The sequence below is a fragment of the Carlito syrichta genome, unplaced genomic scaffold (genome assembly GCF_000164805.1).
Source record: "Carlito syrichta isolate Samal-C Ts95f unplaced genomic scaffold, Tarsius_syrichta-2.0.1 Scaffold303721, whole genome shotgun sequence".
NCBI classification, from domain to species: Eukaryota; Metazoa; Chordata; class Mammalia; order Primates; family Tarsiidae; genus Carlito; species Carlito syrichta.
This window is the reverse complement of record NW_007247817.1, coordinates 419,153-436,606: the sequence shown is the minus strand read 5'-3', so window position 1 is coordinate 436,606 and position 17,454 is coordinate 419,153. Positions and strand designations below refer to the sequence as shown.

Below are 17,454 nucleotides of genomic sequence, written 5' to 3'. Positions count from 1 at the left end.
ACGCTGGGGTGGCCGTGAGTGTGCCACTGCACTCCAGCCTGGGCGACGGAGTGAGACTCTGATTAAAAAAACAAACAAAAAACAGAAAAACAAGATATCCTTGGTTACACATCTCCATTCCTTGCAAAGTAAATGGACAACGTAGAAAAAATCATATATGGCATGTATATGACTTTGTATGTGTGAAAAAAATAACTGAAGATGATTTCTTCTATGTACACACTTATATACACATAGATGGAGACACATGATAACAAGCAAACCAAGAATTGTAGTCACATAATATAAGGTGGCACTCTCAGACTGATGACATAGATTAAGGGCGTTTTTCTTAGATTCCGTCTCTCATTTCCTTCCTTGTCCCACACCTAGCTTTTCAGAACAGTCAACAGTCACCAGGTGAGAGGACCAGAGAGCAGGGTGGAGAAGGCTGTGGAAGGGAAGGAATCCCTTTCTGAAGTGGAGGCCTCAGTATCCAACAACTGCACACATCTCTGTGAAGAGCCCACATGCTCATTCAGTCAGTCAGGGAGCTGTTGAGTCACTCAAGATTTCTTGAACACCAACTTTGTGCCCCAGGCCATGCACTGGTCTTGTTGAGTACTAAGCTCTAAAAGTTTAGTGGAGAAAGTACACATAGGGAAAAACCACTGCAACGCTGTGCAACAAGGGCTTGGCAGGTGTCCAGGGGCCACCGAAGCGGGGTTCCCAACCCAGCATGGAAGAGGAGGGAGTCAAGGCAGGCAGAGGAGGTGGCATCGAAATTGAGTCTCAAGGAATGAAGAGACGTCAGCCAGGTGAACATTTGGGGAGTGGCAGTCCAAGGAGAAAGGTCTGGTTGAGCAGAAAACAGGGCAAGAAACAGCTCCAAACATGCAGAGGATGACAAGCCATTTGGGCAGAGAGAGGCTGGCACCAGTCACAAGAGGCCTGTGGTGCCATTTCAGAAGCTCATGCGTGGAAGGGAGCCACGGCAGGTGTTAGAGCAAGGGAGGCCGAGCCACCCGGGGTTGTTTACCTCCGGAACCCTCCTGTCATGGTGACGAAGGCATCCGGCAGAGACGCCCAGACAGCCTCTTTCACCAGCACGCCAACGGCCTCTGCTTCCGCCCTGGTCACACGGCTGACAAGGTCTTCGTAATAGAGGAATCCTGAGAGGCCATTTGACAGGTCAGTGGAGAGTGAGAAACAACCAGCCCCTCCGTTGGAGGGGATTCTACCCCCAGACAGAGCTAATGTGACCACAGGCACCCATGCCAAACCGTTTCCATGGTGACAGAGTCATCCACGTAGTTCATTCGGATTTTGTATGGCAACAGGGGCTCTTGGGTTTCCAACCCAGAGGCTGACAATTTTCTAAGAAGGAGACAGTATTTCATGTCCCTCTGGAGTCCAAACTGCCCACATCTGACCTCCTGCTGAAGAACCAGCTTTCTTCATCAATAAGCTGTGCCCTTCTGTTTTAACTAAAGATTTGGAATGGGAAGATTTAGGAATGGAAGGCAATGGACCAATTAAAAAATGAAAGTCAAGAATAGGAAGAAGATAGATTTGCATCTGAAGCAGGGTAGAAAATGTCTTAGGCGTTTTGGCTTGTCACTTCTTTGCCTGACTGCCATGAATGGATGAAAGTTCAGAGTCCTCCCGGTGAAGAGCTAATGTTTTGGTTGTCCCCACAGAGCAGCGTGGAGGAGGGCGTGGAGGGGAGGAGCAAAGGAAGAGGGCTGCTTATCTCCAAGGCGGGAAGATGAGTGGTCCCAACAGGGAGCCATTCCAACTATGCTTGAGCCCAATAATGGGGAGCTCTGACACTCCAAAGGGGTCATTTCCTCCCTGGGAACTCATTTGATCATTTCCTTCTTGGAACTGGGTTCATCTAACTGACTATCGTTCCCAACCATCTACTTGTTGCTTATGTTGAATATTTATGTAAATTTCTTTCTTTCTTTTTTTTTGTGAGTCTCATTTTGTCACCCAGGCTGGAGCACAGTGGCATGCTCATGACCAGTGCAGCCTCGACCTGCTGGGTTTAGGCAATATTTCCGCCTCAGCTTTCTATATAGCTGGAACCACAGGCATGTGCCACCATACCCGGCTGAATTTTTTTTTTTTTTTGGATTTATTGTAGAGACGAGGTCTTGCCATGTTGCTCTGGCTGGTCTTGAACCCCTGAACTCAGGCAATCCACTCGCTTCTGCCTCCCAAAGTGCTGGGATTACCGGCATGAGTCACTGTGCCCAGCCCTAAATTTCTTTTTAATGTGGTCACAAATCATGTTTATTAAATGTGCACTTTCAGGAACCCACAATATAAATACAGGGTCTTTTTTTTCCTTTAAACTCTTCTGTTTCATATGTGGCATCATATAAAACTTATCAGCAATTTTTCAGAGATTGGCAAATTTACAAAAGATGCATGAGGTCTATAGATTAGCTTTCTCTACCGTTGCTACTGTGTGATAATTTTTTCTTTTGCTTTTGTCATTACTTAAACAGAAGATAGTTGTTTACTTTTTTTTTTCCTGGTTTCCTCTGGTGGAAGATTCCCTTACTTACATCATTAAAAATTTGGATGACTTCATCAGTCTTTGCCACTCTGGAAGCCATAGTGCTGGGAACTGTGGCTGTGATGCCCTTTCAAATCACAACTGTATTATATTTCCATTCATGTTAAAAGAAAACGTTTAAAGCACACACATTTTTTAACCTATATTGGCATTTCTTCATTTTGAGAATGTTTACTGTGACTCTCTGTAAATAGAAGTGACCAAGCCACCTTCAGCCTCTGGGAGGCCCTGCCAGGCTTCCAGATGGGTGAGAAAACCCTTGTGTCTCACCACTGTCTTCCCTTCTCAGTCTAAAGAGTCCGTTGGGTAGATCAGCCCTGTATCTAGGTTTCCACCATTTCCCTCCCATTTTCCTGATGTTAAAAAGTGCATTCACATCCGTGCCAGGCGTCAACTCTGGTTTACTCTCTGGTTCTCCCTGTCGACTTGTCCTTCTGTCCTTGACTCCTCACCATGACTCTTGCCGAGGGAGACAGTCAAGACCCATGTCTAGAAAAGTCCATGGGAACCAGGACAGCAGCACAAGTTGGTCTGATGTCTGAATCAAGGAGCGACCATGGCTCTGTGCTCTGTGCCAGACACTGTATAGGGAGTTCTGTCTGCCTTCTCTGATTTATACCCTAACTCAGTATCAACGTTATCTCTCTTCTATAAACGAGGTAACTAAGGTTCAAAGATGTTAATTAATTTGCTGGAGATCACACAAATGGAGAGTGCTGGCACTAGGATTTGGATCCAAGCACCTACTGACACAAAAAAATGTCTCTCTTGATTGGCATCACAGAATAACTGCATTGGCTCCGTACAATATGACCAATTCACAGAAACTGTGACCCTGAGGGGAGGCAACTTACCTGCTCGCTGCATTCGTGTAAATGTCAGGCTTTTGTCCGACCTTATGTTACTCAGAGTTCTGAAGCCCATCCTGAACCATTTCTCAGAGGTCTTCAACCCCACTCCAAACACAGAAGTGAAGAGCTGATATGGAGGGAAAGGCGCGCCATTAGTCTCTAAAGTCATGACCTTGTCGAGGTCTCGGGCAGTGAAAAAAAAGGATAAACAAATCTCTGACCAGGTTTCTTCTGAATAGAACCAGCAGGTGAGTGACAGTAATTTTTCAGAGGCATATTTTTTTAGGTGAGTTCTTTCGTGATATGCGATATTATGAAAAGAAATAGAAGTAAGGGGGCAGATTCCACCCCTTCCTTTTTTCTAAACTCATCATTTTTGGCCAGTATCCCAAAGGATAAAACCAGATAAGTGAAAGGTCTGTGTGCAAGCCCCTGCATAAGGTTTAGGTATAGTCTAATGGATGGATGCTCTGTGCTGTCCACACCTGATACGTTATTCCTATCAGGCTCTCCTCTTTGCCAAGAGTCTCTTACACACACTTATACTCATATTTTGAAGAGGGATGTTTGTGGAGGTTATATAGTTTCTCCACATCACACAGCTGGTAGGTGACAAAGTCCAGACTTAAATGCTGGTCCATTTGCACTCCAAGCCCGGGCTCCAGGTCTTTTAAGGCATCACTTCTGCACAGAAGGGACTAGTGAAAGTCCCTTCTACCTGCAACTCTAAGGTAGGGGATGGTGAGAGGTAACAAATTGTGCTACCAAGTAAATGAGCACGCGGCAAGGAGCTTCCAGACACAGGAGTTTGCTCTTTAAGAGTGAGTCTGTCCTCTCCCCATGGCTCCAGTGTCCTCACGATATTCATATCCATGAGTGACAGACTCTTGGAAGACAAGGTGATTTGTCTATCATCACAGCATGGCAGGAAGCCAGGGAACACATATTTATTTAAACATTTTCTTGCTGGACCACTGTTATGGACCGAATTGTGTCTCCCCTCAAAACTCACATGTTGAAGCCCTAATCCCCAGTGTGATAGTATTTGGAGATGGAACCTTTGAGAGGTAATTAGACTTGCAAGAGGCCATGAGGGTGGGGCTCTCATGTTGGGATTAGTGTCTTTATAAGAAGAGACACTAAAGGGATTCTGTTCGTGAGACATAGTAAGAAGGCAGCCATCTGCAGGCCAGATAGAGAGCCCTCACCAGAAAGTGATCTTATTGGCATCTTGATCTAGAACTTTCTGCCTCCAGAACTGTGAGAAAATAAATTTCTATTGTTTAAGCCACCCGGGATAGGGATTTTGTTACTGGACCCTGAGGTAATACACTAACTGAATAAATAACTGGATTAACCAAAAAACCATTTTCAATAAATATATGTAAAATCACTAACCTTGAAGGACTTGTATCGTTCATCGTTTAAAACAGCTTTAACTGCAGAACTTTCCCCATCTTCAATAATTTCCTACATAGACAGTTGAAAAATATTTTAAATTAGTGATGTTGAATAATCACTGTTCAAGACTCTCAAATTCCCGAATCTAGAAACTGGATCTCTCATAGAATGCACACCTGTTGCGTGCAAATGTTTCCTACCTGATGTGTAGAAAACAAGACATTTCCCCCTGTAATCTTGAAAATCCTAGCTCACCATATAGCCAAAGACCCTTTACAAGTTTCAGTAATAAAGATACAGAATGACTAGGGTCCAGATTTACAGAATCTCAAACCAAAATATTTACTGAAAAATGAATGCCTGAATATTTGTGATAATTTCCTCTTCAGTGGATATGAACTTGCTGATATAAGAAGACATTTTAATTGAACAAGTTTAATTTTGAACACACTGAAAAGCCAATCTATGTTTGAGCCCTTACGATGTTTAGCTCAGAGCCACCCCCGTCTAAGTAGAGTTAGGATTCTTTTCCTTGAGTTACACGGTTTCCTGTCAATTATACAGATGTGGTGCTTATGACAAATTTTCCTCTCTCTGTTTCCCTCCCTCCCTCTCCCTTCCTACTGGGGAGTAGATCCATTTCGCCCTTACCTCTATGATAGACTTCACCCTGTCTCCCAGGCAGGGGATTCCTTCTATGTCCTTCATACTGATGATTGTGAATGGCAGAGATTTCAGTACAGAAGCTGCTCTCATAAACGTCAGACAGGGGCCTTCATTTTCTCTAAACTCATCATTTTCGGCCAGTATGTCAAAGGCATCCTGAAACATAAAACCAGATAATAAGCAAAAGGTCTGTTTCCAAGTCCCTGAGCCAGCAGTCACTTGCCAGGGCCTCTTGTCGCCTTTAAATATTGGAATGCTTCTGTGATAGATCACTGAGTATGATCGACTCCAAAGCGGACCTTGAGCAATTATAATACTATAAGAAAGCGTTTGGCAGTAATGGGAAACTGTCAGGGGAGTGGGTGGGATTGGCAGTTGAGGGAAACTGCTAGGGGAGGGAGGGGCATACCTCATCAACAAGGGTACCTGCATGATCAATGTTTATATACCTAACCCTGAATTGCACCCCACATCTTTATTTAAAAAAAATATTGGAATGCTGCCTGGTCAGTTCCTTGAAGGTCAGGATTGGGTTTTCCAGTTCCCTGGCACCCCTCCCTTGTGGTGTCAAGTGGAAGTGAACAGAAAAGACAGGCACCAGAGCATGTGATAAGGAAACTTGGAGTGCACGGCTGTTAGATGTCAGGAATGGTTTAGCCAAAAAGTTATCTGGTGTCCACCACATCCTGTTCGTCATGACTAGATATGAACCCTCCTCCTTGCTGTCTTCCCCATGTACCTGTGGCCAAGGTTCTGCCTTGAGCACTAGGCATGCCTGTTTCTTAGCATGTACATAAAACACAGTCAGCGCTTAACACAGGCTTGTTGAATGACTATGCGTAATCAAAGGTCACACAGACCCAAGGCCAGAGTCATGTAAGGTTGGGCACACTTAGATTTCCAGCAGAGGAGGGAGCAGCCTGGGTGGTGTGGCACCACACTCAGCAGGTCCAGTGGTCATAGTGTCCTCGTCTTTCTTACAACCCAGGGTTGGAAGTGTAAACATGAAAAGCTTTGTTTTTGCTATGCTACGGCATGCTTATCCAGTCAACCACTGGTTCTAGGCCAGGGGACAAGCAGTGTAAGCTTTTAGGGCCGTTTGAAGCACAGTTACCAAACTTCAGGGCTGGGAGGTGCTTTAGATATGATCTATGGAATTTCTTATGGAACAGATGGAGGAACTGAGGCTCAGAGAGAGAGAAACTCACTTGCCCAAGCTGGTTAATATCAGAGAGGCTCAGATCCAGACCTACTCAGTCTTTTGGTTTCCCAGCAAAGGTTGTTGATGCCTCATCGCAGTTTCTACGTAGTTTATGCTTAACTGTGTTTTGGATGAATTACAGTATTTGGCTTTTCAGAATATTTGCCTTTGACAAGCATTGTGCCCACCAATGACAACTCTCTGTAAATAGTTATCTACTGTCTCTAAAGAATATACTCCAAATGCATTTGTCCTTTTCCAGGAACGAAAGAGACCTTTTCTTAACAGAAAGAAGAACCAGAGATCAGGCTAGGATGATGGGTAAGTGGGAGGAAAACTTTGCAGACTTTCAGAAAAAATTCATCATTTAATTTGCAGGTCCATGGAAAGACACTGCAAGTCTTTCACTTGCCCCAGGTGATGTGAAGTCCCCGTACCGTGAAAATCTGGTTATGGTTGTTTAAAGTGGTTCTTCTCTGACACGCGTACTGGGAGATCTTTTGTACAGCAAGTGGTGGTGCCTTCTGGGGGCCTGAGCTGGGACAAGCTGAGCAGTCTCTGCTCACCTAAACAAAGACATAGCATTTATTCTTAATAACAATTAGTAATAATAATAGATATGTATGACAAAAAATTAGAAGCCGTTGTCTCTAAGAGGATAAAATTATAGGAGACTCAAATTTTGTTATTACGTCTCTAATATATGCATTTGCTATAATTAACATGTATTGTTTTTGAAATCAGAAAATAACATATAAAAGAACCACCATTAAGTATTATTGTTGGTCTGGTTTGGTGGCTCAGCCTGTCATTCCAACACTTTGGGAGTCCAAGACGAGTGGATTGCCTGAGCCCGCGGGTTCGAGACCAGCCTGGGCAACTTGCCAAGACCTTGTCTCTACAGTAAATAAAAGATTAGCCAGGCATAGTAGCGCATGTCTGTAGTTCCGGCTCCTTGGAAGGCTGAAGCGGAAGGATCGCTGGAGCCCGGCGGGTTGACGCTGGGGTGGCTTTGGAATTGAGAGTTTAACTTTATTATTTTTTTCTTTCTGAATAATCAGAGTAAGAAAAACAAAAAAGGAACCCTCTGCTTTCCTGGCTGGCATAACATTAAGACTTAAATATTTTGAAATATTTGTATATAAACATGTTCATAAAAATAGGCTGGGTGTGGTGGCTCACGCCTGTGATCCCACCACTCTAGTGGGAGGTTTGCTTGAGCCCAGGAGGTCGAGGCTGTGGTGAGCCATGATGGTGCCACTGCACTCCTGCCTTGGCAACAGAGTGAGACCCCAACTCAAAACCAAAAACAAAAAAAACCAAAAACAAAACCATGGTCATAAAAACAGCTACCTCTGGTTAAACCCTTTACATGTATGTTATTCTGATCTTCATGACCATCTTATGAGGTGGACTATTATTATTATATTATAGAGGAGGAAACTGAGGTTCAAAGCTAAGTGCCTTGTCCAAGGTCACACAGGAAATAGGCAGAGTATCTGGTGTTGAACCCAAGTCTGTGGATTCTAAGCCTGTGTTCTCAACCATCAGGCCAAAGACAGGGAAAATCCCAACGATGACACTCACAACCAACTGGTGTTCTCCCGTCATCTCCACCGGCTTCCCTGCTCTCATGCATTCTATCAGCCAGGAGACATCAAGGAGCTCTAGCTGTGAGCTGGCTTTTATTTTCTGTATCTGGAGCCACTCCAGAACATCTGACCCCGAGTTGTTCTCCGCTACGATGTGGGTGACAGAATCGCTGCAAAATGCAAGACACAGTTACCAGCTGAAAGAGCTTTCAAAATCGGAAACGCCCCTCTTCCCTTGAACTTTCCGAGCATTCCATCAGATGGAGAAGGACACACAGCCGACCTGACCACGACGCTGGGCATTGACGCTTCTTGCAAAGGGTTCTTTCTATTTTAATGAGTGTGACAGCAATGGGCAATGTTACAGGTCAGATACAAGAAAAAAACGAAGACAACATTAGCAAGACACATGTTCCTGTCGGTGAAAAACCAAGGCCCAGAGAAGATGGAAGATGGAGTTGTTTGTAAAGTCGCACCTAGCATTCCATGTGTGGTTTCAGTGTGCCATTTCATTTTTATTTGTGGAGGGCTTTCATTTGATGGCTTCCAAACTTGTTTGTGACCCAAAGTTAAAAATACATTGTATATCATGATCCAAAATAGAAACAGAAATCAGTACAGAGGTAGATATGCTTATAACATCTGTCTCAGTCTGTTTGGGTTGCTGTAACAAAAATACCTTGGACTGGGCAATCTATACACAGCAGAAAGTTATTATTCACAATTCTGGAGGCTGGGAAATTCAAGATTAAGGCGCCAACAGATGCAGTGTGGTGAGGTTCCATTCCTCACATAAGGGAAGGACATTAATTTCATTCTCTAGGGTGGAGCCCTCGTGACCTAATCACATGTCAAAGACCCCACCTTCTAAACCCCTCACCTTGGTGATTAGGTCTCAAGATGTGAATTTTAGGGGGCACAAGCATTCAAGCCATGACAACATGCCATTAAATCGATGTCACAACCCAATAATAGTTTGTCACCAGTCTTTTGAAAATTTGCTTTATGTCTTTTTTGTTTGTTTGTTTTGAGCTGGAGTCTCACTCTGTCGTCCAGGCTGAAGTGCAGCAGCACCTTCACAGCCACCACAGCCCTGACTTGCCAGGCGTAGGTGATCCTTCCGCCTCAGCCTTCCAAGTAGATGGAACTACAGGCATGCACCACCATGCCCGGCTAATTTTTTGATTTATTGTAGAGATGAGGTCTCGCCGAGTTGCCCAGGCTGGTCTTGAACCCATGGGTTCGGGCAATCCTCTCACCTTGGCCTCCTAAAGTGCTGGGATTATAGGCATAAGCCACATGTCCAGCCTACATCTTTTTCTTTGTCTTTTCTTTTTTAATTTTTATTTTAAAGATGTGGGGTACAATTCAGGATTAGGTAGATAAGTGGTCATCATACAGGTAAAGTTTGGGCCTCCCTTTGGTCCCCACTTGGCTTTGGTTTGAGGTCAGGTACCCTTATTTATGTATATATTTATTTAAAATATATTTTACTGATTGATTGTAGAGACGAGGTCTCGCCATGTTTCCCAGGCTGATCTTGAACCCCTGGATACAGGCAGTTCTTTTGCCTCTGCCTCCCAAAGTGCTAGGATTACAGGTGTGAGCTACCATGCCCAACTTGGGTACCCTTATTGATGTCATGTTTTTCAAAGAACAACCCTGTGACGCAAGACAGGCAGGGATTTTTTCCCTAACAACTACAAAGTGCTATCCAAGTACTTTACATATGCCATGTCATTTAGCTTTTCAAGTAAGTATTTCATTGTTCAGACTTCAAAAATAGGGGAAACAAGAACAGTGAGGTCAAATGCCTTCCTAAAGGTCACACAGCTGGTAAATGATGCTTACTGTTTTTTGGTTGTCTTTTCTGGGTCAGGTATGCTATTTCTAGTTTTGGGAGTTTTTGAAAAAATTTTTAAAAGTTTGTTTAAGAGAATCTTGCTTTGTTGCCCAGGCTGGAGTGCAGTGGCACAATCACAGCTCATTGCAGCTCAAACTCTTGCCTTAGCCTCCCGAGTAGCTGGGACTATAGGCACATGCCACCATGCCGGCTAATTTTTAAGAATTTTTTCTAGACATGGGGAGTACAGATGGGCTGTTGCCCAGATCAGTCTTGAGCTTCTGGCCTTAAATGATCCTCCTGCCTTGACCTCCCAAACTGCTGCAATTACAAGCGAGAACGATGGCTCCTGGCCTATTTCTAGCATTTTTTTTTTTTTTTTGAGTTGGAGTCTCACTTCGTCACCCAGGATGGAGTGCAGTGGCACACTCACGGTCACCGCAGCCTCGACCTGCTGGGCTCAGGTGATCCTTCTGCCTCAGCCTTCCAAGCAGCCAGAACTACAGATGTACACTACCATGCTGGGCTATTTGGTTGCCTGGGCTGGTCTCGAACCCGCGTACTCAGGCAGTCCACTCACCTCAGTCTCCCAAAGTGCTGGGATGACAGACTAAGCCATCGAGCCCAGCCTATTTCTAGCTTTTAATAGGTCTTCACAGTCAGCATGATATCATTGAATCCAGTAATTGTTAAGATCTTTTCTGTTCAAATAGTCTATAAATCTGAGAACTAGCAGGGATAAACAGCACACCCGGGAGCCCAAGAGAAAAAAAATAGAAGTATCTTCTTCTCCTTTTCCTATTTTGCTTCCTTGAATTCCTCTTTCTTCATTTTTTTGTGATTGATTCTGACTCATGGGGCATTTTGTGGTTCACTACTGTGTGCACAGCCCTCGTTCCTTGTGGTGGTGGTGGGAGGGGACTGGGCTCAGCAGAAGAAAAGGGACGTGAGTGTCTTACATGAAACAGGGTTAACCACGTGAGCCGTGACAAGACACCGGGTGTGGACAAGACCTGCAAGTGTTCAGAGAAGGTAAAGGTGGTGCCCTGAGATGGGAGAGGGGATTGGCTACGGTAGAGCTAATGAACGGGTAGGAATGAGGTACCTGGAACACAGGACCTGGGGTCCTCCTGGAAAAGGAGGCTCAGAGGCCAGAAGGACAGGGAGGAGAAAGACCTGGACTGGGGCGGAGAGTCTGTGTTGGGGGGTGGTTGTAGCTGTGGCTTAGTCAGTAGGGGCAACCATGTTCTAGAGGGTCTCAGAAGCCTGTCAAGTTGGATCTTCTTTTCTGGGACTGTGCTGCCAGTGAAAGCTTTTGTGAGCTGAATAGTGACAGCATTGCAGTGTTGTTTCCAAAGACGAACTTGGTACCCACAACGATTTGGAGGGAGGCTCCAGGGGGCCCTCAGGAAGATGGAACAGTAGACCAAGTATGAGATGACGATTTTACCCCAGCCTGTTTCCCATGGCAACAGAAAGGAAGGCTGGGGAGAGATGAGACGGCCAGCTGGCGTCCGTTTACTTATAAAAGGTGAGGTGGCCAAGAGGATGGGATGTTACTGTAGCATTTTAATTGCAGAAAAGATAGAGAACCTCTGGTAGAACAGGGATTGCGCAAGTTCATCTCTTTGGGAGAAGGGATAGGGCAGTGGAATTGAAGTTTGTTTCAGGCGAGATGGCAGGAAATGGAAATATCTGGCGCCTGATGGGCTTTGGGGTGGGTGCTCAGGGAGAGGTGGGGGCTGGAGGTCAGAGCTGAGACCCTCTGGACAACAGCAGACTGTGCACAAGTCACGGGGAAGCAACGCTTTACAAAAGCTCATAGCAAGACAGGTAATGCATCCCCATCCTAGGTCTATATAATGCCAGACATTACTTATAATAAAATTCTTGAAAGATTCTTTATGTCAAAACTTTAAGAAGAAAACCTAATTAATATGGGGTACTGGATATGGTGGCTCATGTCTGTAATCCTAGCCCGTTGGGAGGTCAAGACAGGAGGATTGCTTGAGGCTAGGAGTTTGAGACCAATTTGGCAATATAGCGAGACTTTGTCTCTACAAAAAAATCTGAAGATAAGCCGGGTGTAGTGGTGCATACCTGTAGTCTCAGCTACTCAGGAGGCTGGGGTGGAAGCATAGCCTGAGCCCAGTGATCATGCCACTGTACTCCAGCCTGAGCAACAGAATGAGACCCCAACTCAAAAATTTAAAAAAGACCTGCTATCTCTAGTGTGCGCTTCTGACACTTAACACTGTGTTGAGGCAACCATTTGTCTGTTTCCTGGTACAGTGTTTTCCCTCTGAATGCTCCAATAATGAAAATATTAATAATATTGGAATATTACTACGTGCCAGACATTCTGGTAGGTACACTTCATGCATTGCTTCACTCTCTTAGCTATCAGTAATGCTATGAGATAGCTCTCATCATTCCCATCTAAAAAACGAGAAGAGATGGCCTTGGAGACATCAAAACTTCCACCCTGAGAACCACTCACTGGCGAAACAGGGATTTGCTGCTTGATCTGCTCATTCCAAAGCCTGTGCGCTCCGCCATCTGTACTGGTTTCCTGGCGATGGAGGGGAGGAGGGGACGACTCCCTTCCTGCTTGTCACAGAAGGAATCACGTCTGGAGGGGAATCAAAAGAAGAAAACCGATTTCCGGCCGAGAACAGAAGTCTGGATGGAGAAGCACTTCCTATAGGACGCTGTTAGACACAGGGCCTTGCTGCCACCGTCTGGCACTCATGTTTTGCTGTTTGCTGTGCAAATATCATCTGGGCTGCGAGAAGGTTGCAGACCGTGTGGAACCATCCCAGACGATCTGAAGAACCATGGCTATAGCGACTCACCAGATGAAGAAGCCACCGGCAGGCTGTCGGGCTCTCTGGGCTCTGGGCTTTGCCTAAGCTTTCCGAGGGAGATACATACGCCCACCTTGCAAATCTGGGCCCTTACCACCCACCCCTCCCACCTGTTCCATCTCCACCTCAGATTCCTCTGGACATAGGCGTCCCTCTGACAGGGACATGCAGAATGCCTTGGCGGGGGGGTGGTGCAACAATAAATACTAGTATATGCAAAAGGAAGGGACTAGAAAGAAATAGTCCAGACTATTCACACAAATAATAATAATGAGACATGCATGTGGGTGTGTGTGTATTTCTACTTAATCCTCACAGTAGCCTTATGAGTTGGGTAATATAATTCCAGAAGAGAAAACCCAGGCTGGGTTCTGTGAAAGCCCGGATTCAAGGCCAGGTGTGCCCGACTTGAGCGACCTCTTAACGTTTTGTGAGACTGTGGTTAGACCCCTGAGTAGGGTTTTGTTTGTTTGAAGTACTTTTCTATAGTTTCCCATTTTCTGTCATGAACTGTCTGGCATCACTTGTCTACAACGGGGGAACAAATACATGTGAATGTCATTTTCTTTTTTGTTGGGTTTTTTTTGTTTTGTTTTTGAGTTGGAGTCTCACTCTGTCACCCAGACTGGAGTGCAGTGGCCGCTCCCGGCCACCGCAGCCTCGACCTGCTGGGCTCCGGCGATCCTTCCTCCTCAGCCTTCCAAGTAGCTGGAACTACAGGCGCACGCTACTGCGCCCGGCTAATTTTTTTATTTATTGCAGAGATGAGGTCTCGCTGCCCAGGCGGGTCTCGAACCCGTGGGCTCAGGAAATTCACTCACCTCAGACTCCCAAAGGCGTGGGATTACAGGCTGAGCCACCGAACCCGGCTGAATGTCATTTTCAAGGGCAAGTAAATCTGGGATGGGGCTGAGGTCATTCCTGCTCTGACCATGGAGTCCCTAACTTCCTTCTTACAATAAAAGGGGAGAGAAGGCTAGGCACGGTGGCTCAAGCCTGTAATCCCAGCACTTTGGGAGGCCGAGGTGAGAGGATTGCCTGAGCCTGTGGGTTCAAGACCAGCCTGGGCAACATGGTGAGACTTTGTCTCTAAATAAATAAAATAATTAGCTGGGCGTGGTATAGCAGCTACTTGAAGGGCTGAGGCAGAAGGATTGCGGGAGCCCAGCAGGTCGATGCTGTGGTGGCCATGAGCATGCCACTGCACTCTAGCCTGGGTGACAGAGTGAGACTCCAACTCAAAAAAAAAAAAAAAAAAGATGACAGAAACCCTCAGGCATCTCAGGCATCCACCCCAACCTCTTCCAAAGATCCCAGGCTGCTGAGATGGTTACTCCTGAAATATCTGTGAAGTCAAATCTCACCGAGTGTCTTAGCCACAACCAGTTGCTAATGTCTTGGACTAAGTTTGGGAGGTTTTGAACCAATTACAGCAATTTTGACCTGGGACTTGTCCTTCAGCTTCCTACAGGGAAGAAGATTCAGGGTCTCCTCCTTCGACTAGTGTCTGACTGTCATGTGTTTGCCTTGGTCCTTAGTGTCCCTGAGGGTGGGGAGAGTGGCAGTGTTTCTGGGTTATAACCAAACCTGGTGCCCAACACATAGACAGACTCAAGGTAATGGTTAATAGATAATGGTAGACTGAATGTATGAATGGAATGAGTGAATGAATCAATAGCTCTAAAAGAATGTCTCTCGAACTCTAGTGTCTACCAGAAACACCCAGGAAGCTAGACTGAAATTCAGATTCCTAAACCCCATTGCTAGACTTCAGATTTCTTGAATCTCACCTAGGGCCCAGGAATATGCATTTTGACAAGCTCCACTGATGATTCTGTTATAGTCAGTCTGTTCTGCTCGCATAACTAATGGTCCCAAAATGTAGTGGCTCAAAAAGTCAACGATTTTATTATATCTCACCATTTTGTGGGTTCAGAATTCAGGGAGGCCTGATTGGGTGACACTTCTCTGCCCGGCCCTGACAGGGTGCAGGTGTTCTATATGGCTTCACATTCCACCACCTTGGTGACGACAGGCTGGGCTCAGCCCACCTAGAGACCTGCATACCTTCACGTGGTCTCTCTTGAAGGGGCTCAAATCTCTTGCTTGAGGCTCTGGGGTCCAGGGAAATTCACATAGTGTCACTAATGCTGTTCCCTATTGGTTGAAGCGGTCGCCATCCCAGATGCACTGGAAGGGAAGATAGTCCCTGCCTCTCCACGGGAGCAGCTGTATTTTAAAACCTCTCCACGGCTTAGGAAGTCTGCTTTGAGAAACACCACTCTAAAGAAAGACCTCTCTGAAACTGTCCCTGCCTAGTTTTCCATACTGGGTTTGGGGCTTAATTACAGCAGGGTTTTCCAATGTGATAGTCATTTCTCTGCAGGTACATGAGATAATTTCAAGGGTTGCACAACTGAACAGTTAAAAAGCCGATGTGTTTATTTATATCTATATTTATAATTATGTGTATCAGACCATGGGTTTTTATGGCTAAGATTCCATAGGACAAGGCTAAATTTTAAAAGGAGTCTGTTTAGGGACAATGAAAAGAAACGTAACAAGTATAAAGTAAAAGATATTGCAAGAATCATGAATGTGGCACTCAAGTGTCCGGAAAGACTTGGGTTATAGAATTAACTCACAGGCCTCGGTTCTGAATTTTTCTTCTCAGATAGCAGTTTCCCTGTTCTTCCTGCCTGTCTTTTCCTATTAATCTTGCCTCTCAGGAAGTATAATTAGAAAAACCCTCCATGAAGGAAGTGGCAACCATCCTTCCTGGCCTGGGGACAGAATCCTGCCCCCATGCCACTCCCAGCCTGACTTTCTGGGTCCTTGGGAACTTGAGTCTGTCTATGTGTTGGGCACCAGGTTTGGTTATAACCCAGAAACACTGCCACTCTCCCCACCCTCAGGGACACTAAGGACCAAGGCAAACACATGACAGTCAGACACTAGTCGAAGGAGGAGACCCTGTATCTTCTTCCCTGTAGGAAGCTGAAGGACAAGTCCCAGGTCAAGGACTTCTGTTATCTTTGTCTTTAAATCTGTTTTCCAACCGGGCATTGTGGCTTGCATCTGTAATCCCAGCACTCTTGAGCCCAGGAGTTTGAGACCAGCCTGGGCAATACAGCAAGACCTCATTTCTACAAAAAAATTTAAATTTTTTTGTGATGCGCACTTGTAGTCCCAGCTACTTGGGAGGCTGAAACAGGAGGATTGCCTGGGCCTCAGAGGCCGAGGCTGCAGTGAGCCGTGATCGTGCCTCTGTACTCCAGCCTGGGCGACGAAGTGAGACCCCCAACTCAGAAAACAAAACAAAACAACTTTCTTTCCAGGAAGAAGTTATTCCTGATCCTTCTCATCTTACACAGGACTTATTTTGTAAACAATAACTTTCAATAGTCATCTACTGTCAAACTGAGCTGTTTACAGTTAAAAAATCCTCTTGCCAATTTCCCTTGGCAACCGATCTGTTTCAGAATTCTTGAAACAGAAAAATCAAGCAGTTTTATTTGGTTTTATCCCAAACTCTTACCAATACCAGTGAAGACAAGTTTCTATTTCCAGGCTTGCTATACTTATGACTGAGACCATCTTGCCTTGGGTTTTTTGGCTCACCTTAAATGAGATTATGAAAAATTTCATTAATTTAGAGACACAAATTTCAAAATAGAAAGTAATTTGGACCCAAGCAAGACTAAAGTTTATATCCCCTGCTGTTAAATCTATAAAAGAAAGCCTTTATCATGCTGCTGATTGCAAAAGTAATGCTCATACATTGTAGGCAAAAAAAAGCTTAATTACAAAAATTACTCTTGTTCAACACAAGTTCTTTGGACTTGGTTTCATATTTGCCAGATAGATCATTCTCTGAGCAAGTATTTCTTGAAGACTGCCATGCATAAGAAAATGGTCTCAGGTCTGCAGATGTGGTCTACACATGACCTGGTGGAGTTAGGGAGAGGATGGGATTAAGAGAGTTTCCATTAGCCAGGTGTGGTGGCAGGAGCCTGTAATCCCAGGAGGCTGAGGCAGAAGGGTCACCCGAGCCCAGGAGGCTGAGGCTGTGGTGAGCTGTGATTGTGCCACTGCACTCCAGCCGGGGCGACAGAGTGAGACCCTGACTTAAAAATAAAAAAAGACAGAGCTGGGAGCCCACCCCAGGAATTAATCCTAGCAGCACTCCAGGGAGGATGACTTCTCCTCTGGGGAATTTTTCGGGGGTCTTAGGTCTTAGAGACAGAGAGGTGTACCAAGAAGGCATTCGAGGAATAAGGAAAAGAGTGAGAAAAACCATAAAGAAAACTCAATTAAGTCATGTTTGGACTCTGGAAGGGGCCTGAAGGGAGCCAGTTAAGCATTTTGTTTTCATGAGCAGTGGACTGACCTCCTTCATCTGGTGTTCTGCTTGTTTTGCAAACAACGACTTTTCCCCCCCGCCAACCCCCCCCCCCCCCCCCCCCC

At 45.3% G+C, this 17,454-nt stretch overlaps 1 protein-coding gene across 2 annotated transcripts in view; it reads right to left on the bottom strand.

Annotated features, from left to right (window-relative positions):
• DNTT (DNA nucleotidylexotransferase) overlaps positions 1-17,454 on the bottom strand; it is a 40,524-nt gene that overhangs the window by 17,343 nt on the left and 5,727 nt on the right. For both annotated transcript variants that reach the window (XM_008059104.2, XM_008059105.1), the window contains exons 2-7: positions 8,273-8,447; positions 7,123-7,251; positions 5,470-5,640; positions 4,816-4,887; positions 3,421-3,544; positions 1,019-1,151 (exon numbers count right to left, since the gene is read on the bottom strand). In XM_008059104.2, coding sequence (XP_008057295.1) covers positions 1,019-1,151; positions 3,421-3,544; positions 4,816-4,887; positions 5,470-5,640; positions 7,123-7,251; positions 8,273-8,447 — 804 coding nt within the window. The remainder of the gene's footprint in view (positions 1-1,018; positions 1,152-3,420; positions 3,545-4,815; positions 4,888-5,469; positions 5,641-7,122; positions 7,252-8,272; positions 8,448-17,454) is intronic.